Below are 23821 nucleotides of genomic sequence, written 5' to 3' on the forward strand. Positions count from 1 at the left end.
AAAATATCTGCAACCCAGAGTGTTACGTCATCCTGTGTACTGGAAGTCACTCACTGTGCCATGATGTCATACCTGTTTCTGTTTGGCTGTATCAGCATTCTTCTGTGAAATCACGTGACTACAGGAACCGAGCAATTTGATTTCACAAATCATGGCTGTATATCAAACTGACTGACTGCAGTAATTCCTGATGTGGTTTGAAAGCCATTACAAATAAAATAAATCACTCTCAATTGCCATACTATTTCTATGTTGCAATCAAATGACGCAGTGTGGACTCATTCTAGGTCATGTGTCACATATTTTGTTTACTCGTTTAATAAAATGCATATACTGTGTATCACATTCAGCACTGCTGCAATGACTGTTTTGAATGTGAGTTTAGGTTTCAGGTAACTTAGTCCACCCCCCTACCATCAATATTGGTTCATGAAATAGCCTGCCATATGACAGAGGACGATTTTACCTTTGTTTGCCGTTCACATAGTTAACTAGATTTAAGTGACAGTATAAAGGTAGCAAATGAACTGCTCTCTATATCTTTCATAACGCTGAGATTAAGGGACAGAACACACCAGAGGACTTGTAATACATATTTAAATATCCTACGTGGCCCATCTACTAAGTTACTTATTATTGAGCCAAATAGAAAGTCATTTGAAAATGAATAACCACAACTCTGTGATGTCAGACTAAAGGAGGGATCACACCACTCACTTGAAGGACCTTGGCTATGCCCATAGATCACTAATCATTTATAATGCCTGAATCTGCTTTTCAATGAAGCCAAGACAAATTAATTGAACAGTAGTTTTTTTTTAGTAATGCATGCATTGTTTGAATATACATAATCCACTGCCTGAACTCTTTTTCTCACAGTTAAAGCATGAAAACAGTTGTGATGAATCACTTCCTTGAAATATTCCCTTAGCGTGTGAGATGTTATCTTATTCACAAACAAAGACATTTAGTTACAAACAAACAACTATTCACTGACAATCACTGACTCACACATTCCTCACTTACACAAGCCTGCTGACTGACTTTTCTTTGCCTGTAGGCTAATTCACAGGGTTTTGTTGAGGAATCTCACAGCCAATGAACTCCTTGCTAAATGTACACACAAATTACACGAATTGAATGGCCAAAAGCATAAGAGCTAAACAAAGCCACTTCTCAAGACCACTGACATCTGACAGAGCTCCATTGTCTATTTATTGACTGGCAGTCTAATACAAAATCTTGTTGAGTTTTTGATGTTTGCACTGTTCATTATTGTATCTCATGTTGTGACCCTTGCTATCCTCCAGCTACTTGAGTAATACAATGTATGGTGGCAAAAATGAAACCCTGACTTTGCCACTGAATTGGTGAAGTATCTTTTTTGTACTTATTTTATATGGGTCAGCTGACAACTGGTTAATGAGTGATGCTGTTTTAATTGAAACTGTCACTGTTTCACAATATTCATAGTTGAGGGAAATTATGCGCTTTTTCACAGTCCAAGAGGTTTAATTTAGGGAAAAGGAATCGGATTTTCATTTTGTAGTCTACCGGAACTTCATTCAATTGTGTATCCATACTCGTGCCCTATACATTTATTGTGGCTTTCCTTACTTAAATAACTGAATTAACACTCACAACCAAGGCATGTGGTTATTGTTGAAGATAATCGAAGTAGATGAGTGTAAGAGTCATAGGAATTTCAAGCTTGGTCAGACTCAGATGTAAGTATCTATTTTATTCTAGCGCTCGGCAGGATATGAAACCACTGGAGGTGTTCTTCGGTCTATATAGATGCGCCGCCATCTTACATTTTCCAGTCACTGCTGTCCAAGTCATTATTCACTGACTGCGGAGGGAGTGGACGAGGGCTCCCGCTGACGCTCGCCTTCACATTATCCTCGACTTTTTCCATTGCTGAGTGTTTTAACCCTGCAGGACCCGAGTGGACGGACTTGCTGTGTTGACAAGGGTAGGCTTCAACCTTAAAACTATCGGCTCCACTCAGTTTCTCCCTCTTCTCCTGTGCTGGTTTCCCCGCATGCCAGCAGGAATGGGGACTGTTGTTGTGTGCGGGCCGATCGGGATGCTGCCGCAGCTAGCGAGCCAGCTGCTTTCATGGCAGATATTTGGGATACCAGCCTCCGCCTAATGGGAACATACCTATTTCACAGACGATACTAATTGTACATTATTGTAGAGTGGTTTTGGGAAAGCTAAACAGTAGTTATCAATACGACCAATGTGTCCAATGGATTATTTTGGCATTGCATTTTTTCAGGAATCGGGAGTTAACGCGGATGTTGTCGTTGCTTGTTTGAATAGTTACCGTTAGCGAACGTTAGCTACGGTTAGTTAGCCCAAGTACTATTAGCCCACTTGTGCTGCTGGACACATTCCTCCATTCTGACTCATGTTTGCTCGACTTCAGTTTCGCCTGTAAGTCGCTTGTTTTTGCAGCTGGTTTAGCGGAACAGACGCCTAATGCGGGGTGAAGATACGCGCATGTGAAGGTCGCTATATGGTGGTTGTGTGTATAGTCCTACAAGTTAAAAACTACGTTAATTAACATTCATTAAAGTCACACACTGGCGAGAAGAGTAGGTTACCGTTATTGCTAACATTTCACCAAGTTATTTGAAACTTCGTAAAACAGTTCAACTGTATCTTACATCGACCTCTCTGTGGAAAGAGTGGCATAATATTATTTATTCAAGCCGTGTTTTAGGTCAATGGCCCGTGAGTGTGTTTCCACTCGTCCTTTTAAACAAAGACCGACAAATTCCTCGCAGCCGCTGTGCTTCGGGAGGAAGGCGAGGAGGAGCCAGGGTGTGAAATCTGAGTCAGTGGTGTTGGAAAGTCAGGGGCAGCTGTGGGGGAGAGGGGGCCACGAACGTTTATCATCTGTATAGTTAAAAATGGGATCTGTTTTTTTATTAAATGTGATATTGGATAATTGTCTGTCCGCATGGTCCCCTTGCCCAGCCAGATGTTTGCTTGGCTGCGACAGAGGGACAGGCGGGTCACTACTTAAACAAAAGTTATATAGGCTATTCCTATTCCGACCCTGTCGATACTGGGAACGATTTGTTGTATGTGTCTCAAAACGCATTCGTGGCTATATTTCCCACGCCATTGATTACGGTTTTATTGAAAAAAGTGAATGTGGGGACGATGTTGACCTCAAATCCAGCGGCCCCACATGGATTTAGTTACGGGTGATCTGCAATGAAACAGCTTTTATTGTATATATAAAATCACCTTTAATTATCCAATACCACTATTCTCCATTATTTTCACCCCCCACAAAAGTGTCAAACGTTGTGTTTTTCGTGTGGCCCCTGTGTGAAATCCCCGATCAGATTACACAATGGAACAAAACACCGACAAACCCGGCATCTCGTCAGCAAAATTATCTTTCTTATTTGCGTTAACATTTTTAAGACGGAAGCGTGGGTGTAGGTTACAATACATACGAGACCGGTAGTGGTATTTCTGCGGTGATCCACTTGCAAAAACACTATTACCTTGAACCTTTCTAGTGGTGTGACATTACCTAATACTGTAATTATTCTCCTTTTTGTGCCTAACTGCATTTACGTAGTACTCCTAATGAAACATGTAGGTCGGGAGCACATTTAAAAATGTACAAATATATATGATTTTATTTAGATTCTTTTAAAAATAAATTATCAAATTGTGTAAAATATATACAACGACAGATTATTCCAAACCACTGACTTTTGTTTAGGAATGCATCTTTATGGATTGTGTTTTTTATATTAATCTCAACCTTGTAAATACCCCCCCCCTCCTTTTTTGTTTTTACATAACTGATTCTTATGTAAATTGTTAAGCACAACAGGGGAAAAGTCACCCTTGTGTAAAAGTGGTCTGGCTATTTCCTGGAGCTCCTGTTCCTCCATCAGTATCCATCATTTAGCAGTTGGAAACAGCTCACACTGCAGCGGCTGCAGGCATGGAGCTCATTGTGTTGCTGTTGGCAGCAGCAGAAGAGAGTGCTGACCCTGCACATTACAGGATGGCTAACACCGAGCCGTGGCAGCCCCTCTCTTGTGCCGATAATACAGCTGGTTTGGTTCATTAGCCCATATGGATGTATTGAGCTCTGTGTTTTTTTTTTCTCCAGAGGAAACGGACTGTCAGGATTTGAGATGGATGTATCTCTTTTGAAGTTCTGTTTTCAATAATAAAAAACAAATTATTCAACTCAAGCTTAGTGTATTTTTAACACATTCATTTCGTAGTTATATAAATGCCACAGCATGCTGGAAAGAGGCTGTACAGTTGAGCCAAAGATGTCCGCAGGGCAAAATGCACTTTGGAGGAAGTCTTCGTAAACTGATTAATTATTTGAATGGTAATATGAGAATTTCTTCTTTGTACAAGGTAAACCTTGAGGCTCAAGCAAACTCACTTTGTTGCTCAAGTTTGCTGACGGAAGCCTTTTTTTACATTTCTAGAGAAATAGGAGTGGGGAGTTATGTGCTTACCTGCTTTGAATTCCTATGAATAAATGGATATGCTTTTGAAACCTCCTTTGATTGTTTTTATTGGCGATGTGATTTCTAGGGTTACTGCATTCCCAATTTCATCGGATAAAAGGTGTTTAGAAGTGCAAGATTTCCCACATGGCTTACATATTCATTTCACACTTGCTTAGCTAGCTTCTGATGTGTTAATTTAATTGGTTAAAGTTTGTCCTATTAGTCTGTAGGTGTCACTGTGGCCCTGTACTAACCTACTAGTAACCTCCTACCTTTAGTGGGAACTGGAATGAAGTCATATTGTGATAGTTGCCTGGAATCTGTCTGCCTAATCCTGAATGAGCTGCACTGTGTGCGATGTAGCATGATCTACATGTGGGGAATCCGGAGTGCCCTATGGTTCCTGCCTGTTATAGGACGTACATGAAGTCTCTTGCAGGAAATACATGTTCCTGATGGTTATAATAACAGGTCCTAGCTATGCCTCGTCCAGCTTTATCTACAACTGTTTGAGTTATATTCACTGTGCTCTAGATAGATTAGCCTATTGGACTGCATTGGTCCCCTTTTCTGTTCTGTGAGGCTGCATAACCCAAACCCCCTCCTCCCAACAGTAGTTATTTGCACATAGTACTCTCTGGCTCTCCATGTGAACATCGCGTTATTCATTACTATATTTAGGGCAGGGTAACGGACAGAAGTACACTATTCCTGGCAGTTTGTCCTGGGACAGTAGGTCTGTGAGTACGCTTCGCTTCATAAAGTTGTGTGTGCGTGTGCGCATGCACTTTGCTCCCCATCTACATTTACATCCTTGTGGTCCAAGCTGAAAAAAAGCTTCTTTGATGGGTCTCTCCAAGCATGGCTACATGTGACATTCTGTTTATTCTTTTCATCCCACATACTGCTAAGGACTGTAACTGGTGTGTCACTCATTAGTCATCTGGTTTCAATTGTATGGATTTTGACTCGACCGGGCACCGCTCTATAATAGATTTCACATCTGGCTTCAAAGAACCTCTGGTTCAGAGTTTCTTTGGGCAAGCTGCTAGCCTGATATCAAGAAACGTTTACTGTAAATAGTTGTTTTTGTGTTTTGACACTCGGAGCCTGACCGTTAAGATAAGGCTGCCATTTGTCCTTCGCAATTGGAGACCAGACTTTTTTGTTTGTTTGCCTTTTTAAGAAATCACTGGCTCAGTTTCCAATGCCAGATGTTAAAAACCCGCATTTTCCATGTGAATGATAAATGGGTCCAATGTGCCCTTTGATTGTACGTTTGATTTGTGTGCAGCGCTGTATGGGACATATGGCTCCCATTAAGGCAGGGCTAGGTTATGTGAGGGCAGGCCTGCAGAGCTCGGAGGATGGTGTGTGAACAGTGAATTAGAGTTGGTGCGCTTGTGGTTGGAAGCTGCAGTCTTGGAGCCTGACTCAAGATTTTGTTTTAATGACACGGCTGAGCTCGGGTGGTGTGGGTGTGAGAGGAGGGAAGTCATTCCGGGCAGTAGTTTAGTCATCATTGCGTGTATTTTGCATTTTTGGCACCATTTAAACTCATGCGATCGTGCCAGACTGAGTTTTTACCACTACATGCTGCCTGCTGTGTATTTCTATACGTCCACTTCTGTTTAAAGGGCGTTTAGTCTAGTCTTGTGCTTTGTTTTCATTTGACTCAGGGTTATCTATTTCTTTTCAAGTACAACTTTATATTTAAACTCTCTTTTACACAAGTCTCCAAAAAAGCGATTGTCTTTGCTGTTGAATGATCATAAATATCTGTTTGTAAGCTTCTCAAACAGACTATATTAAATCTTAGCAGGACACTCAAACTGTTAGCAAAGACTTAATAACGCAAGGTGACTCAAAGGTCAATGACTGTAAACTCATGCATGCCACAGTGTGCAGCCTACCTTTTTGTTTTTACAAAAATCCTTTGAGAATATCAGTATATTTTGACGGCTGAAACGATATCAGACTTTGTTTTTATTGCTGAGAGAAGCTAGTATTAGGGCTGGGCGATTTTTTCATTTTACACGATTAATTTGCATTTTTACTTTCCTACGGTTTGTGAAATGGCTGAACCGAAAAATCTCGATTTTAAAACATTTCTAGACTCCGCAGATTTGTTTTGCTTTAAGGGACTCCGTAGTAGCTTACTCTCTCACTTTCCAGAACGCGCACAAAACTCAGCCACATTGCCTGTGACTACCCGATCTGCAGCTCTGCCCGATCTGCTATTGTTATTCTGTGTTCGTTGTTGAGCATAACAGAGGACTCAGACATTGTACATTACATATATAACTAAACACGCCTTTTCTCCTCCTTATCTCTTTCATGACTTTTCATTTAATATGGTTTTGAACGCTGTAATCAATACTCAATACAGGAAAAACTTCACGGCTGGTTTCATTTCTGGTAGTTCCGGATGTTGTCTCATGCTACCCACGTCTGTAAACAAACGTATTCAAATAAACTGTACCTTCATTTAATATTCAGCAATAATAATAGCTCGACGTCTATACAGTAGTTGTAGTGTTGAAATCAGTAGGTTTCGGTGTGCAACACTCCGTGTCATATCGCTACTAAATTCACCTCTATAGTAAATGGTATTAGCCACATGCTAAATGCTTACCGGAGATGAAGGATTTTCAGAATAAAAGCTTAACAACTGCGCACGAGAACTTCTGGTTTTTCAGTATAAAACAGCATTTAAACTGACGGTATGTTTAAGGTACTTTATGCCATAAAAAACATTGATTTTAATTTATAACACTGTGCAGAGCTGCAGATCGGGTACAATCACATTCACCGCTTCACCGACAGACGTACCATAAAAATGTCCACGAACACAGATGAAGAACTCATTCCTAAAAAAGGTGCTACTTCAGTTGTATGGAAGTGGTTCGGGTACAAGCAGTCATACATAGAACAAACAACTGTTCTGTGTAAGTTCTGTAGAAAAACAACTTCCTAGAAAGTTAAAGGGATGTTATTTTGTTTGAGGGTATTTTTTTATTATTCATTTCATTATCATTATTTCTTATTTGTTGTATTTCATTTTACAAGTTTTTTCAGGGATGGCCTACAAGAGATTTTTTTTTCAGTTTGATTTAAAAATATATATATTTGCACATTAATGACAGCCAAGTGCCGTGGTGCTGTTTTTATTCTATTTTTTTTATTCTTGAACAACTGATTTGTTCACATAGGCCTAGACTACTTGGTAATCTCATTTATTTTTATTGTGTTAATAAAGAAAATATGTATCGAAATTTTGCCATGGTCTGGTTTGTTTAGAAAAAAACAGAAAACAATTTAAATCGAAAATTGTCCATTAGTTAGGAAAAAAAATCGAGATTTTATTTTTAGGCCAAATCGCCCAGCCCAAGCTAGTATCTACTGAAACAATCACACACTACTCCATCAGCCCGTTTACCGCCAGCAGCTCTCACTGATATCTCAGAAGGGATGTCGCCCTGATATCGTCCCCTTAACATTATGACTTCATGTCAATGCACTGTCTGGCTGACTGAATGATCTCTTTGGCAGAATGTTGAATGTCCTGCACAGTACCAATCATTACGAGAATAATTGTCTCTTACGGTGGCCGAGTTGCTTTTTTCCAGTGCGTTTCAATTATAACCTCCAAAATCAGAAATAATTTCCCTACATTCAAATGTCAGTACGTCTCTCTGAATGATCACACAGAACTCTGAAATATCAAATGATAGTTTTCATTGCCATTTCAAAACACCCAAATCCTTGTTGTAGCTGTCACTTCATCTGACCTCTCAATGCAGTCTGTTGCAACACGCCGTGCAGCATCACAACTTTGAACTGACGTATACTTTTGATGATAAAAAACCAAAGTTGTCTCGTTATTATTAGTTGATCATATTAGCTCATAGCAAACAGACACACGGACAGGCACATCATTATTTTCTCCAGTACTGCGGTTGCTATGCCAGCAAGAGCATCAATGTTGAAGCAGTTCATGATAGAAATGTATACATTAATTAATTAATTTAGTGTATTCATTTGTTTTCTCCACATTGTATCAGTCACATTAACGTACCATTTAATAAAGGCTTTTGGAAAGAATGTGTAACCTTGTATATTATGTTGACTGTAGAGAATTCTCTAGTAAGGTAGGATCTGTTCATGACTCGTTTGTTGCCACACTCTTACCTTCCCCCGGTGTGTTTAGTTTGATAGCATATCCTGACTAGTGAGCCGTGATTGAAAAGGATTTGGTCTCCATTTCCTGTGTTATTCATCTTGGAATAACCACAGATGTACTTTCGCAAGGGCTTAAAAAAAAAAGATTACAGATATACAGCCCTTGTTTCTGTGTCTCATTTTAGCCAGGATTTTCTTCTGCATTTTCCCATTTCCTGGTATTTTGTTTGTATTATTGTCAAAACATTTAACCTTGGGTATGAGTTGGAAATACCTCTGATTAAATTTCCCTTGTTTTTCCCCTGACTGAATCCCCTCTCCCTCGCTCTACCTCTCTCCTGCCATCGCCAGTGTTTACTTTCCTGCAGAGTGATTTCAGCTTCAAAGCCAGTGTAGGAATGCATCTCTTTTCTCCCCACCCAGCAATGCTCCACTTCCCCTGTCCTTCCTCACCTAAATAGTTGATAGCCTCAGCACCTAATGCTGGCTGTGTGTGTGACCTGCTGCTGTTTCCACGCATTGGCTTTAACACAAGAAGACATCCAAGGAAGGGAGTTGGCAGGAAAGGAAGGAAGGCACTGGAAAGTCACTTGCCTGCACCATTTGCTTTTACAACAACACTGCCGTTGATTCTAGTAATTCATATCTTAATGTTAAATGGGATGTTTAGCTAGAAGGAAAGAGTGTAGGCTTGATGGAAGGGCGAGATGCTGCAGAGGCAGTTTGACTGACTGCTTTCCCCCTTTCAGATCAGGAAGCTGTGTCGGCCACGGATTGAGAAAGGAACATGGCTTCCCAGGGTGAGTAAATAGTTTTCAGACACACACTCTTTCACCTCCTTGCTCTCACTAGCTCAGTTTCATCATTTTCTCTGCATCTCTCTCGCACAAGCACACACTAGTATTACATGTGTTAAAGCTTGCAGCATTTAAAACGGCCTCTTCTCCTGGCCCAGATGTATGTTCTCATTAGAGCAAAGTGAATTAGTTATTGATTTCAATTGGAAACTCAGAGCACATGTAAAACCAAACGTTATGGTTGAAGGGACTGGTACATCACACTGTTTTAAGTCTAAACCTTTGGGGGAAAGAATGTCGCAGGGTTAGGAATCAATTAATAGCAGTGACAATGTCCTTAATTAGGTCTACATTTAAACTAAGGGTGCATTCACACCTAATAGTCCGCTCTCTGGTGCGCAACAGACGACATTACATTGTTTCATTCTTCAGAAGTTTCGGTTTGCGTTCACACGGGCAAAACTCAAACGGACTATAAACTTTAAACACAAGTCATGTGCACAGAAATGCTGTTCAACCATTGGTCAGACATTAAGGGGGTAAAAACGCAAATCCCGGCAATTTCTACCGGAGCCTCCGCCATGGAGCATCGGCACTTTTGGCAGGTTATTCTCATGCTGCTGTTAATCTGGAGATCAACAGACACTACCGGCCCGCGCATATGATTATATAATCGGACAACGTCCGTTAAAAAACATTATAGCATAATGAGAGACGTTCTGCAGTAAGGAGGGGCGTTTCACCGACGACAGGTGTTCTTAATTTTATGTAGCTGAGGGAGCATTTTTACTTTACACGACACTGTTCAACACTTAATTCTGCTTTACTCTTTATTTAACTAAACAACCACGGATGTCTTGAAAGACTCTTTCGCTAAAGATTTTTGAAGATATCCGCGTTCTTGTGACACGTAAATGCTACGCTTCCTATGTTTTGGTGCAGACTGCGTTCACACCAGTAATGAGCCGCTCCAGAGTTCGCAAGCAAGCGGTCCGAGACCACCTATTTTAGTGGACCAGAGTCCAGTTGTTTAGTTCTCTTAAGGCGAGACACCCCAGGTGAATAGGGTAATCTTTTTAACGTAAAGGTATCGGCTAGACATTTCTCCAGTTAATTACTTACAATAAGGCAATTGTCTTTTGTATTACAAGTTTTCTGAAATAGCATGTTTAAATATGCAAATTATCATTAAATATTCACATATTTTAACACATTTCAGGAATCGAAATCTGAACTTTGGATATAGCCAGATTCAAAATTCTTGTTTTATTTTGTAGTCATATTAGTATCTAAGGCTTTTACAGAAGGGATATTGGATATCTCTTTTTATCACTCTATAAATCAGAAAAAAATACAGCCCTAAAATATCCATTTTCGCCATGTTTTTAGGTATACAATGTTGTATAATTCAGGCTATGAATGATATATGAACAAACCCTTCTGTAAAAGCCTTCATAATATTGATAGGTATATAACTGGAAGGTTTGGTGTATCTACATGCTACTGAAGTTGAAATTTCGAACTCAGAGTAGGAGAAAAAACTCATTTTGAGAAAACGACCTTTAAAGATTGCAGTGAGGCGCTAGCTAAACCCTCCTGTTCTTTGGATGACAGCTTGCGCATCGACGCACTCCGTGAAGGTATTTCATGTTCGGGGTCATTTTTTTTTGTATAACCTTGCTTCGTGCAAGTGACAATTGTTGTCTTCTCTGTGAACGTTTTTTTCGCCGTTCTTTTGGCATTTTGAGATTTTAATTTCTAGCTGAAAGCTAACCAGGAAGTGTTTTAGCACACCACGTGACGCATCTGAACGAATCACGTTGTCAGAAATTGACACCAGCCAATGAGATTTCGTTTCTTGGTTTAAGACCCCTTTGTGCTTTCACGATTGGTTGCTGAAACAAAGGAAATGACCATATTTGGATCCGATGAGATTGTGCAGGAGAGACACAGCTTTCCAGCGATACCTCGGTTGACATGGTGCACACAGCGGTCGCGGTACTTTATGTTACGTTAGAATGCTAACTTTTGGTGAATTTAGGAGAAATCTACAGACGCAAATAGACAAACTATAGTAAAATAAACACTTAAATGTGTATTTTGTACGTTTTCCTTCCAAAAGCCTGAAAGAAAACATGTTATGGAATCAAAATAGCTCAAAATTGACCAGTACTTGAAAAACGATGTTTTTGCCTGCCGTGTCTCGGACTGTGTTCACACCGACCAAATGAACCGCACCAAGCGGCTACACGCACCAGGGTTCGATTCAACCGGACTATACAAGGCAGATGTGAACGCACCCTAAAACTGGATTAACCTGTGATTATACTTCCTGGAAACATTGTGTAGACATTGTTGGCTTTAAACTCGAGTTGTGCTTGGAAATTACAAAGCTGACAAAAACAGTTTTCTGCATTGTGATTGTAGTAAAAAATAAACAAGAATTTAACCTGAAGTACCAAATTGCACACGGTGTACTCCTTTTATACTCGGCTACTTCATACATGGTTAGACTGACTTTTCTAAATGTGTTTTATGGCTGTGGTTGCAAGTTATACTAATGATTTCTTCTGGTTCCAGCTGATCTGATGGAGCTAGACATGGCCATGGAGCCAGACCGTAAGGCCGCAGTCAGTCACTGGCAACAACAGTCTTACCTGGATTCAGGCATCCATTCAGGGGCCACCACCACTGCCCCCTCCCTCAGTGGGAAGGGCAACCCCGAGGAAGATGATGTGGACAACCAGGTCATGTATGAGTGGGAGCAGGGCTTCAACCAGAACTTCGCTCAGGAACAAGTCCAAGGTAGGTCATGATACTGGATACTATGTTAACCATTCGAGGAGAAGACAGTTTACCGCACATAAGACATGCACGGCCAAAATAGCGGCTTGAATTCCGATATAACAGAACCACTGTGCCTCTGATCTGCAGACATAGATGGTCAGTACGCCATGACGCGTGCCCAGCGGGTGCGTGCAGCAATGTTCCCTGAGACCCTGGAGGAGGGCATGCAGATCCCCTCCTCACAGTACGACTCAGCGAACCCCACCAACGTGCAGAGGCTGGCCGAGCCCTCGCAAATGCTCAAACACGCTGTGGTCAATCTGATCAACTACCAAGACGATGCCGAGCTGGCAACCAGAGCCATCCCAGAACTCACCAAACTGCTCAACGATGAGGACCAGGTAGTTGCCCATGACAACTGTGGCTCAGTATTGGCTCTGAATTGTTGTTTTTATTTTTCCTTTCCTAACATTGTGCCTGTCTGCTCCAGGTCGTAGTAAACAAAGCGGCGGTGATGGTCCACCAGCTCTCAAAGAAGGAAGCTTCCCGCCACGCCATCATGCGCTCCCCTCAGATGGTGTCTGCCATCGTCAGGACCATGCAGAACACAAACGACGTGGAGACGGCTCGCTGCACCGCAGGGACACTGCACAACCTGTCCCATCACAGAGAGGGCCTGCTGGCGATCTTCAAGTCTGGAGGAATACCAGCTCTAGTTAAAATGCTTGGGTATGTGAAAGCAGTGTGGAGGAACTCGTTTCTTGTATATCCATGTATTTGTACCTATCAATACAGGAAGGCAGGGTCCTGTGTGCTAGGGTGTTGCCACTGTCTGTGAATTCTAACCGGAGTATTTTGAAAACACAAGCACCATTTGTATTTGTCTTAAATGGCTACCTTATGATAGTTTCCCATCAATTGTGAGAAAAATGTGATTACACTCAACAAAGGCAGAGCATGTGGAGAGGAAGGACCCTTTGAGGAGCTAATCTAATCAGTTTGTAGTTGTGATTATTTCCCAGTGGGACAGTAATCTAATAAGCTGTTTGTTCTGCAGTTCACCAGTGGACTCTGTCCTGTTCTATGCCATTACCACCCTCCACAACCTCCTCCTGCACCAGGAAGGAGCCAAGATGGCTGTCCGTTTAGCTGGGGGTCTGCAGAAAATGGTGGCTCTGCTCAACAAGACCAACGTCAAGTTCTTGGCAATCACCACTGACTGTCTCCAGATCCTGGCCTATGGAAACCAGGAAAGCAAGGTGAGGAGTCAGATGTGCTAAATGTGTATACATGTTGCATTATGATGTGTAAGATCATCCACTGGTGGTACATTGATCTCAGTTTGGTACATACACTAACCTTGTTGTGCTCTCTCCTCTTGTGTAGTTGATCATCTTGGCCAGTGGTGGCCCCCAGGCATTGGTCAACATCATGAGGACTTACACCTATGAGAAGCTGTTGTGGACCACAAGCCGTGTTCTCAAAGTTCTGTCGGTGTGCTCCAGTAACAAGCCGGCCATCGTAGAAGCCGGTACGTTTGGCCTCTTAACATTTAAAGTCAATATCATTACACGTATACATTCCTTTTTAGTTTTATAGTGGTTTTTCCCCACATGAGCTACTAAATAATAAATACATATTTTCCATCTTCTTCCCTCCGTCCAGGAGGCATGCAGGCTCTGGGACTCCACCTGACAGACCCCAGCCAGAGACTGGTGCAGAACTGCCTCTGGACGCTCAGGAACTTATCAGATGCTGCCACCAAACAGGTGATGAGAGAAGCCCTCTACATTACCTCAGGAGTATATGTTTGTCCACTTCCCTCTGTGCTCATTTAAAAAGCATTTCTCAGCAGAAAGATTATAAACGTGTATGTATTCATCTTACTGACAAGCTCTTGATATTGTGCCTTCATGCTAACTTCACAATTGTGTCCGTCTCCAGGAGGGGATGGAGGGTCTCTTAGGGACTCTGGTGCAGCTGCTCGGCAGTGACGACATTAATGTGGTGACATGTGCTGCTGGCATCCTGTCTAACCTGACCTGCAACAACTACAAGAACAAGATGATGGTGTGCCAGGTGAGAACACGCATACATGAACTGTTTGAAAATTCTCTCATCTGAGCATTTTCACCAGAGATTGCATCCTATATGTAGTAAACATGCAAGATTTCTAAGCTACAGGGTTCGTACGGTCATTGAAAACCTGGGAAAGTCATGGAAATTCAATATGCAAATTCCAGGCCCTGGAAAAGTTATGCAAAACAATATTTTTCCCAAAGTTTTGGAAAAGTCATGGAAATGTAACTAAAGTTGCGTCAAATATAATTGACATTTTATCTAATCACCGAAATAATCTGCGGTCGCGAGTTGTTATGTGCCATCATGACGCGCATGGTGTTATTTTTTAATATATGAAGCGTGAGCTGTGTGCTCGAGTCTTCCTGCCTGTTGGCTGAACTCTGCTGCTCCGAGATGAGGGTCCGCTACATTATCTACGGTGTGTTCGTTAACTGTGCGGAGTCACTGTGGCACAGACTGCACCGCTGGTGAACAGCTGTTAGAACGGGCGTTCAGGTGTTCAGAGCAGAGCGGCAGAGCGTGATGTGAACTGGAAAGTTTTTCTGTCGCAATATCATTTAAGGAAACGTTGAGCTAGCTAGCTAGCTAACATACATTGTCACTATCTGCTAACGTTAGCTTTAGCCTTCGCTTTCTAATAGTTTTTTTTCATAGGCTATAAACGGAGGTGGTATAAGTATAGATCTTGTACTAGAGTAAAAGTAGAAGTACTCAGATCTTGTACTTTAGTAGAAGTACTCAGATCTTGTACTTAAAGGTGACATGTCATGCTTTTCCGGTTATTACCCGTCCCCTTGTGTGTTATGAAGGTTTGTATGCATGTAAACGGTGTGCAGAGTCAAAACCCTCAAAGTACACCATGTAGCGAGTAAAACTCTAAAACAGAAAATACCTCCCCAAAACGCCTCGTTGGAGATACGTCACTGTCCATTTGATTCCTCCGGGTACATCATGATGCCATGTCGTCCCCGGAACGAAATGGACCAAGCCGCGGAGCCGTTACGTTAAGCCCCCGCTGATTGGTCCAAATTGACCAATCCACGGACTTCCTCACACACTCAGTGCATGCAGCTCTGCTGATCTCTCCTCCCTGGCTGCAGGCTGATAACAGACAGTTGGAATCGCGGCGAAATCCTCTCTGCAGACCCATTCTCACAGCGTTTATCAACCTTTTTCTAACTCAATATCAAGCCACACTTATTGTTTTTACTTCGGCTGTGACTTTGTGTGTGCTCAGGGTGAGTTTGGCTGTGTTTCGCTGTGTATCGCTAAACAAGGAAATCACACCTCCACGGAGCTCAGCGCGATTCACAACGTCCCGACTGGTCCGACCAATCGGAGCACACTGGGCTCACAGGGAGGGGGGGGGGCCAAGAGCTGCAACGAGCCGTTTAGTGGAGAGAGTGAATACTGCTGAATACACATACTTTACAGAGATGCTGTATGCGAAACCAATGTGAGTTTGGAAAATTGCACAGTATAAATCTATTCTAGTAGACCTCAACAATGGAATTATGATCAGTGGAAATGGCCATGACATGGGACCTTTAATAAAAGTAGAAGTACTCGGGTCTTGTTCTTGAGTAAAAGTAGAAGTACCCGAGTGTAGGAATGCTCTGTTACAGTAAAAGTCCTGCATTCAAAATGTTACTCAAGTAAAAGTAGAAAAATATGATCATCAAAATATAGTGAAAGTAGCAACAGTAAAAGTAGTCGTTGTGCAGATTGGTCCATTTCAGAATAATATATATGACATGTTTTATAATGATTGATCATGAAAGTGTTCTCAAAGCTGGTAAAGGTGCAGCTAGTTTGAATGACTTTGTAGACTGCAGGGTAGCTGGTGGATTTACTCCAGGTGGAATTAAAGTCTGATTTAACACTTGGTTATATTTCACATCATTCATCCACATCTGTGAAGTAACTAAAGGGATTGAATACATGTAGTGGAGGTAAAGTACACCATTTACCTCTGAACTGTAGAGGAGAAGAAGAACAAAGTAGCAAAACATTGAAATACTTAATAAAGTACAAGTATCTCAACATTGTACCCAAGTAGTACTTGAGTTTATGAACTTAGTTACTTTACACCAGTGGCTATAAAGAGAAAGACTAAGCCTTGCACAGAGGCATGAAAATACATTTTCAAAATGCTCAACAGTGCTGCCAAAATTATAAACTGACTGCTACACAATTAAAATAAATGCTTTTATATATTTCTATTCGATGTGACTCTTTAGCATTTCTGTTATTATTACCTGCTGCTTTAGTTGTTCTGACTGCTAAAATCCTCTGTTATTCCTAAACCGATATTCCGTGGGGTCGGGGGGCTCGGATCCTTGTCACCTTTTTCATACCTGATGAGTTTGTATCCCTGACTACAGTTGCTTATCATGTAGAAGCTAGTAAGCCTACTATTTGATTTGTTTTAGATAGGCACAACATGTTTCATATGCAGACCTTATTTTCCTGTTCCATGTTAAAATAAACCATTTTCAGTGGTCTTTTTTTTTTTGGTCATGGAAAATGAGGTAAAGGTCATTGAGAAGTCATTGAAAATCATTGGTGAAAAAGTGTATGAACCCTGAAGCTAAAATATATTTTACATTTAATATTATCCACCCAATAAAAGTGACATCATGCCTCTGTAGGTTGGAGGTATCGAGGCGTTAGTCCGCACAGTGCTTCGGGCCGGAGACAGAGAAGACATCACAGAACCAGCTATTTGTGCGCTGCGTCACCTCACATCGCGACACCAGGACGCTGAGATGGCCCAGAACGCTGTCAGACTGCACTACGGCCTGCCCGTGGTGGTCAAGTTACTGCATCCGCCATCACACTGGCCCCTCATTAAGGTACACACACAACCACTAAAGCTGTGTTTCCTGTCTTTATTTTAAATCTCATTGTTTAGCTCCATCTAATGTATTTGCAGCACTTAGTGGATCTGTTTTTGACTCTGTTATGCTATATATTATTTAAAGTTATAATTGTTCTGCCTAGTTGACATTTAAAAAGGCTTATTTGACATGATTATGTAAATGTGTCTGTCTCTCAGGCCACAGTGGGTCTGATCCGTAACCTGGCTCTGTGCCCTGCCAACCACGCTCCTCTGAGGGAGCAGGGGGCCATCCCCCGGCTGGTCCAGCTGCTGGTCCGAGCCCACCAGGACACACAGAGACGCACCAGCATGGGAGGCACGCAGCAGCAGTTTGTGGTGAGCACACACACTCGGAGACACTTTGAACACACACCTTCACAATAAACATTAACATGATTTATTGGACATTGGGTCATTTATTTATTTGGCCCAGGGTCATGGTCATGTTGTGGAGCACAAGCATCACTGCTGATCTTGGAGAGTGCTGAAGAGCTGTCTACATTAGTACCCTAACTCATTGAGTGTTTGTGTCATCAGGAGGGAGTTCGTATGGAAGAGATAGTGGAGGGCTGCACAGGAGCGCTCCACATCCTGGCCAGAGACGTGCACAACAGAATAGTCATCAGAGGACTCAACACCATTCCACTCTTTGTTCAGGTAAGACAAAAGTTATTCAAATGAAATAATATAAAAAAACGTGTGGCTCTCTAACTGTGTGATGTGCTCTTAGGAAATATTAACATTTAGTTATGTAAATGATTTTACCTATCATTTTTGATTGACTAGAGAAACTGTGAAAATATAAATGTTAAAATCATGGCAGTTAATAAAAAAACAAAACGGATGCTCAAAAACGTTACATTTGTTGTACCACCTGTTGTGCTTGAAACTCTGCTTATCGCCTCCTTTCAGATAACATGTGAGTACTGTGGAGGCTGATCGTTGTGTGTTTGTCCTGTTTGTGTGCAGCTGTTGTATTCTCCCATTGAGAACATCCAGCGCGTGGCAGCAGGCGTCCTGTGTGAGCTGGCCCAGGACAAAGAGGCTGCCGAGGCCATCGAGGCTGAGGGAGCCACCGCCCCGCTCACAGAGCTATTGCACAGCCGCAACGAAGGAGTCGGTATGTTCACACACTTCTTCTAGATGAGGGCTACACTCTACAGTGATGCAAATTAGTCGCTTTTCGGCGCCTCCCGCTTTTTTAATGCTGATTTGGGTGACTTGTGTAATTCGTGGAGAACCGAAGCGTTTTCGTTTTCCAATATCCAAAAAGAAGAATCTGCTTACAGTTCTGTTTCAAATGGGTGTTGAGAGATATATCCATAGATCTCCTCATGTTGTTCTCAAAGTGCACCAGATTGATGCTTTTAACTTCAACATATAAAAAAAATAAAATCTTCCCGGGGGAGCATGCCCCCGGACCCCCCAAGAGTAGGTTAGGTCCCCTCCACTTAAATCATGTTCACATGGATAGGATAATAAATACATTTGCACACATCTTGTGTCCATATCTTTCTGTTTTTGTGGTCGTGCCACACCGTGCACATGCATGCATGCATGCATACATACGTGAGTCATGGTGAGATATCTGGATTAAGAGGTTGCTTTTTCTTTGCACAGCGTGAAAGAAAGGCCAAATGAATGGGCTGTGATTTTAGTTTTTTTAAGCAATAATTTGTACGGCCCTCGGAGGATGTTGTAAACATTTAAAGGAAAAATGTTCCCCATCCCTGCTGTAAATAACAATAAAAACACTTGATTTATAACTTAACATCCCTGACTCCTCTTGATCTGAGTATATTATAAAGAATAGTTAGTTCATTGAAGCATTTTAGCACAGGCCTTTGTCAGATGGTGTATTACGCTGGTTTTTTTCTGCTTAGAATAGTTCTCTCTTTTTTCACCATACCTGTGTTTGCATCACTGACTGTAGCTGTTTGCATGTTCAGAATAGCCAGTCCAGCTGAGAAATGCTGGCGTTTTGATTCTCATCTCCACGGTAGCGGTTTGCCTAACCTGTAAACCCTCATCTCCCTCAGCCACCTACGCTGCAGCAGTTCTGTTCCGCATGTCAGAGGACAAACCCCAGGACTACAAGAAACGCCTCTCAGTAGAACTCACCAGCTCGCTCTTCAGGACAGAACCCATGGCCTGGAACGAGGTACGAAGCCCCAGAATCCCCTCTGTTTTCTAACTGCTAAACTACAGCTTTTTAAAGCGTAAAGCAGGCCTCCAACCCTGTGCTAAATGTATATCATTAGTCAAAACACAGGTGCTTGTGCAGCAATTTAGATTTTAAAATGAATAATAAAAGCCTGAATAACTCGTTGGTCTTAACAAAAACTGCTGGCACCCGGCTTACCCTTTCCCCTCTTTATTTCTCTGCAGACCGGAGACCTGGGACTGGACATCGGAGCTCAGGGAGAGCCTCTGGGCTACAGACAGGAAGGTGAGTCACCTCTTTAGTTTCTCCATTCCTCCAGCACTAACCACTTGAATTGGCTCTGGACCAGACAAATAAAAACAAAGGCGTACAGTTTGTAAATGTGTTAAGGAACACTGCAGATGAATCTGGTGGTTTCAGTTGAAAGCGCCTCACTGATTTGTTTGTGTTTTGTGTGCTGGAGGACGGACGTTGTGTTGTTTGATTGATAATACTACTGTGTGAAGGCTTGGTTTGTTAACATGCTTCTAACAACTGCTCTGCTCCCCCTGCCTCTCCTCCACCCAATCCTTCCTCCCCCAGACCCCAGCTACCGTTCCTTCCACTCTGGGGGTTACGGAGCAGACTCAATGGGCATGGAGCCCATGATGGACCATGACCTGGTGGGGGTCCACCACCCCGGCCAGGACTACCCCCCTGTCGAGGGGCTGCCTGACCTGGGACACGCCCAGGAGCTGATCGAGGGCCTGCCGCCCGGCGACTCCAGCCAACTGGCCTGGTTCGATACCGACCTGTAAATACCAAGACCAACATTACACTACACTTTCTACTAGGTAAGAACGTCCTCCCAGCAGCGCTGTGTTCACAGAAGAGCGAGAGGCATTTTTTGGGATGTAGAAGCACGGTGGGAGGTTTTTCTGTCTGGATGAAATGGGGGTCGGGACTCGCTCACTGATGAGGCTGCTGCATGTTCAGACTGCTCCTAATTACAAAGCTGTGTGATGTGGTGTGTGTGACGTTTGATCTGTGTGTGACGTTTGATCTGTGTGTGCGGTCGTCACCAAATCCTGTGCCCTGTCTCCTTCCTCTCACCTCTGGTTTTCTCCTCATTCCTGCTTTCTTCTTCTAACGCTTTTTCCTCCCTTTTCAGCTGTATCATGTGATCTGGATGAACCTGCATCGTGATTCGCCCATATGGAGGAGGCGGGTTTTCAGAAAGTGCCTGAAGGAGACTCAACAACAGCAAGCAGAGTTTCTGTCTATGGAAACTCCATTGGGACAAACTAGATTTAAGTGCGGTTCTGTTCTCTCAGCCTGACGGAGGGCTGACTTCAAATCCTGACGTGACACGGATTTTATTGTCAACAGTTTTTGAAAAACCCTTTTTATGTACTTTTTGTTTTATTATTTTTACTTCATTTGGTCGTTTTACTTTTTATTTTATTTTCTCAAGTCTGTAAGGTACAAACTGACTAGCTTGCTTTTTTTCATTACCCTGAATTATGATATTCATCTCTTGTTTTTGCGGTTCCTTGTATTTTAAGTCTCTGGTAGTGTTGAGGTTTTTTTTAGTGGTAATGCTCCATCCAAGAAAATAATCTGATGACATTTTAAAAGATGTCCAAACACTAAAGTTAATCAGTTGAATTGTATTCTGATGATGAAGTGTAACATTGTGTAGCTTTTGTATAAAAAAAAACATGAATTTGAAATCATGGTCCAAATATCAAGCTATTTTCTTGCTTTAAAGATGGACACTGATGTGTCTCTGCTGTTCCAAAGGGGGTGTAGCTGACCTAGCTGGATGGGTGTGGCTGTGGAATGATGGGGAGGAGGAGGGCTCTTATTGGTCTGCTGTTACTAAGGGGTGGGGTAGTGGGAGGAGCTGGTTGCTGTAGCCTGCTGTGTTCTGAAACAATAAAATGGACTGTCATTTCACCTGGACCCCTCTTGTCTAATTTCACAAACACTTCCTTCACTGGTTCTTTATCTGAGCCGGTGCCTAGCTGCTGAAGTTGTTAAAGCGTAAACAGTTGACTAGCTAACTGTTAATCTGACCAGGAAGTAGCCAAGTGTTAGCCATGATAGGTGTCAGTATTATGACATAATATACTATCACGTTTCTTTGTCTTTCAGTTGTTTTGACTTGATATTTTCAATAATCTATACTATTTCTATTTTTTTTCTTTTGGATATTTACGACATACAACTTGTGTTTTCAGATTTGTTTAATATACACTGAACAAAAATATAAATGCAACACTTTTGTTTTTGCTCCCATTTTTCACGAGATGAACTCAAAGATCTAAAATATTTTCTATATACACAAAATAACCATTTATCTCAAATATTGTTCACAAATCTGAAAAAATCTGTGATAGTGAGCACTTCTCCTTTGCCGAGATAATCCATCCCACCTCACAGGTGTGGCATATCAAGATGCTGATTAGACAACATGATTATTGCACAGGTGTGCCTTAGGCTGGCCACAATAAAAGGCCACTCTGAAACGTGCAGTTTTGCTTTCTGGGGGGGGGTCCGAAAACCAGTGACCACCATTTGGTTTATCAACGCTACAACATAGCGTTCCGTGAGTCGGTTGTCGTTGTTGGGGGAAAAGCAAACAGCTGTTTGCTGCGGAGCGCAGCGCGAGCAGGCTCCTGTGAGCGCGCTCCTTCACTACAGACTATCGCGCCACCTAACCATTCGCCAAAATGTTTTTAATACCAGCGGTAACCGGCCAAGCGCTGGGCAAAAAACAATCTTCAAATAAAAGAAAGTCACCGGAGTAGTTAAAGGAGTGACAGGGAGCATGAGAAGAAGAGGGAGAGAAAGTTTAAGCTTGATCGATGGAGTTGGCTTCTAGTGGTGCGGTCACGCGTCCTAAAACCCTTTTATAATCTATCGATTAGATTTATGATTCAGAAATTATGAAAGTAGGGTAGACATGTGGAGATTATCCAGCTGAACAAAACGTGCATTTATCAAACAGGTTTGTTTTCCACAGACCTTTCCAGCTATTTTCCAAAACCCTGTGGAGAAATCACATGGCTTTTTGTCGAGGGAACCAGCAGCTTACTTCCTGGTTTTAGGACGCGTCACCTCTCAATATGATGCCAATATAAACAAGGTCTTCTGTCGGCTCTGTACATCAATGCCGACATATGCTGACAAGTAGTGAAGAGTAGACAATATAAAGGTATTGGCGAAATGTCTCAGCAGTTTAGGATAATGAAGGTTCTAATCAAATCAATTACATAGCCATTACATGTCTAACTCCTAATGACAGGAAGGCAGAAAGCGCATTATACAAATAATAATACTCGTAAAAATAGCAGAATTTTTTTAACAATGACCACAATATCATTATTTTAATAAACCAAATATGAACAGAGGGCCAGTGGCATGTTACCCTTAATGTCTACCTCTGCGGTAAGTCACTATATCCCCCCCCCGACAATTTACTAGCGGTATTTACTTGCTGTACCGCGGTGGGCCGGCGGTACCGAAGTTGGCCGGTCGAGAGTCCCGGGCTGATTTGTAGTCCCAGTCCGCCCTGCCAATGGCCTTATTTTTGCCGGAGGGCAGAGGAGCGATAATGTAGGAGCTATAATCAAGGAACCACCAGACCATCCTTCGATGAAATCCTCAGACACTCGCCCCGCCCCCTTACTGTGTATCGCTCACTGATTGGACGATGCAGCGCATGCACTGATCTGATACTTCTTGACATGAGAGCAGTTTCCCAGCGGAGTGAAGAAAATACATGAACCTCACGAGAGTCACTCCTCAGTTTATACTGTGTTTTGTTTCAATTAATGTATCATTTAGTTACAAATATGTGATATATCTGAACAACAAAGTGGTCAAAAATCATTTTATTCATTTTTTGGAAACATTTTCATGATCGCTTTTTTCGTTTTACATTTTCATTTATTGTCATTTCCATTCAGTCAGTCATTAAGTGCTATTAAAATGTTAATTTGCTACATATCCACACAAACAAACAAAGTGTGCACTCCAATGAATGTTAATCAAACTGGGTTTTGATAGATAATATATCTCTTTTTCTTCTCTCAATTATTTTATTTATTTTGTGCACGAATCAATATTAATCAAACTATTGTTCGTTTATACATTTTAAGAATGGCGTTTATTTTTTTTAGAATGAGTTCTTATTTGATTTTATTTATTTGGGTCTACAACAGATGATACAAATGTTTGTGTCAGTAAATGTGTACTAACAGAGGCGGGGGTGTTTGTGGAAATAACGGGGACAGAGCTGCTGTCAGACGATCAGCTGTGCAGCGTCATCGGACGTCGCTTCACGTGACGCTCCGGAGGAAAGGACGTCCCATTGCTCTTAAAACTCATTTCCCTGCTTCTCGTGGTTTCCTTGCATCTCTCCATGCTTCCC

General features: G+C 42.0%; 1 protein-coding gene across 2 annotated transcripts; it reads left to right on the top strand.

Moving 5' to 3' along the window:
* Window positions 1–1827: 1827 nt before the first annotated feature.
* Window positions 1828–21342, top strand: ctnnb1 (catenin (cadherin-associated protein), beta 1). Of its 2 annotated transcripts, XM_034102059.2 has the most exons (17): window positions 1828–1975; window positions 9443–9493; window positions 12071–12295; window positions 12425–12678; window positions 12768–13006; window positions 13335–13536; window positions 13664–13808; window positions 13943–14046; window positions 14222–14356; window positions 17011–17214; window positions 17418–17576; window positions 17778–17897; window positions 18210–18360; window positions 19280–19401; window positions 19629–19689; window positions 19987–20237; window positions 20555–21342. In XM_034102059.2, exons 2-16 carry the CDS (start codon window positions 9481–9483, stop codon window positions 20199–20201), a joined length of 2349 nt encoding a protein of 782 aa, XP_033957950.1. In that variant the 5' UTR covers window positions 1828–1975; window positions 9443–9480; the 3' UTR covers window positions 20202–20237; window positions 20555–21342. The 2 variants fall into 2 exon arrangements, with proteins under 2 accessions (XP_033957950.1, XP_033957951.1); XM_034102060.2 differs by lacking the exon at window positions 19987–20237.
* Window positions 21343–23821: the final 2479 nt, after the last annotated feature.

Source organism: Pseudochaenichthys georgianus, chromosome 16 (genome assembly GCF_902827115.2).
Source record: "Pseudochaenichthys georgianus chromosome 16, fPseGeo1.2, whole genome shotgun sequence".
Taxonomy (NCBI): Eukaryota; Metazoa; Chordata; class Actinopteri; order Perciformes; family Channichthyidae; genus Pseudochaenichthys; species Pseudochaenichthys georgianus.

Excerpts from the sequence above, each read along its gene's own strand:
- ctnnb1 (XM_034102059.2), top strand. Across the intron at positions 14,357-17,010 it reads ACAAGATGATGGTGTGCCAG|GTTGGAGGTATCGAGGCGTT; the intron begins GTGAGAACACGC and ends ATGCCTCTGTAG. Across the intron at positions 19,690-19,986 it reads TCTGGGCTACAGACAGGAAG|ACCCCAGCTACCGTTCCTTC; the intron begins GTGAGTCACCTC and ends TTCCTCCCCCAG.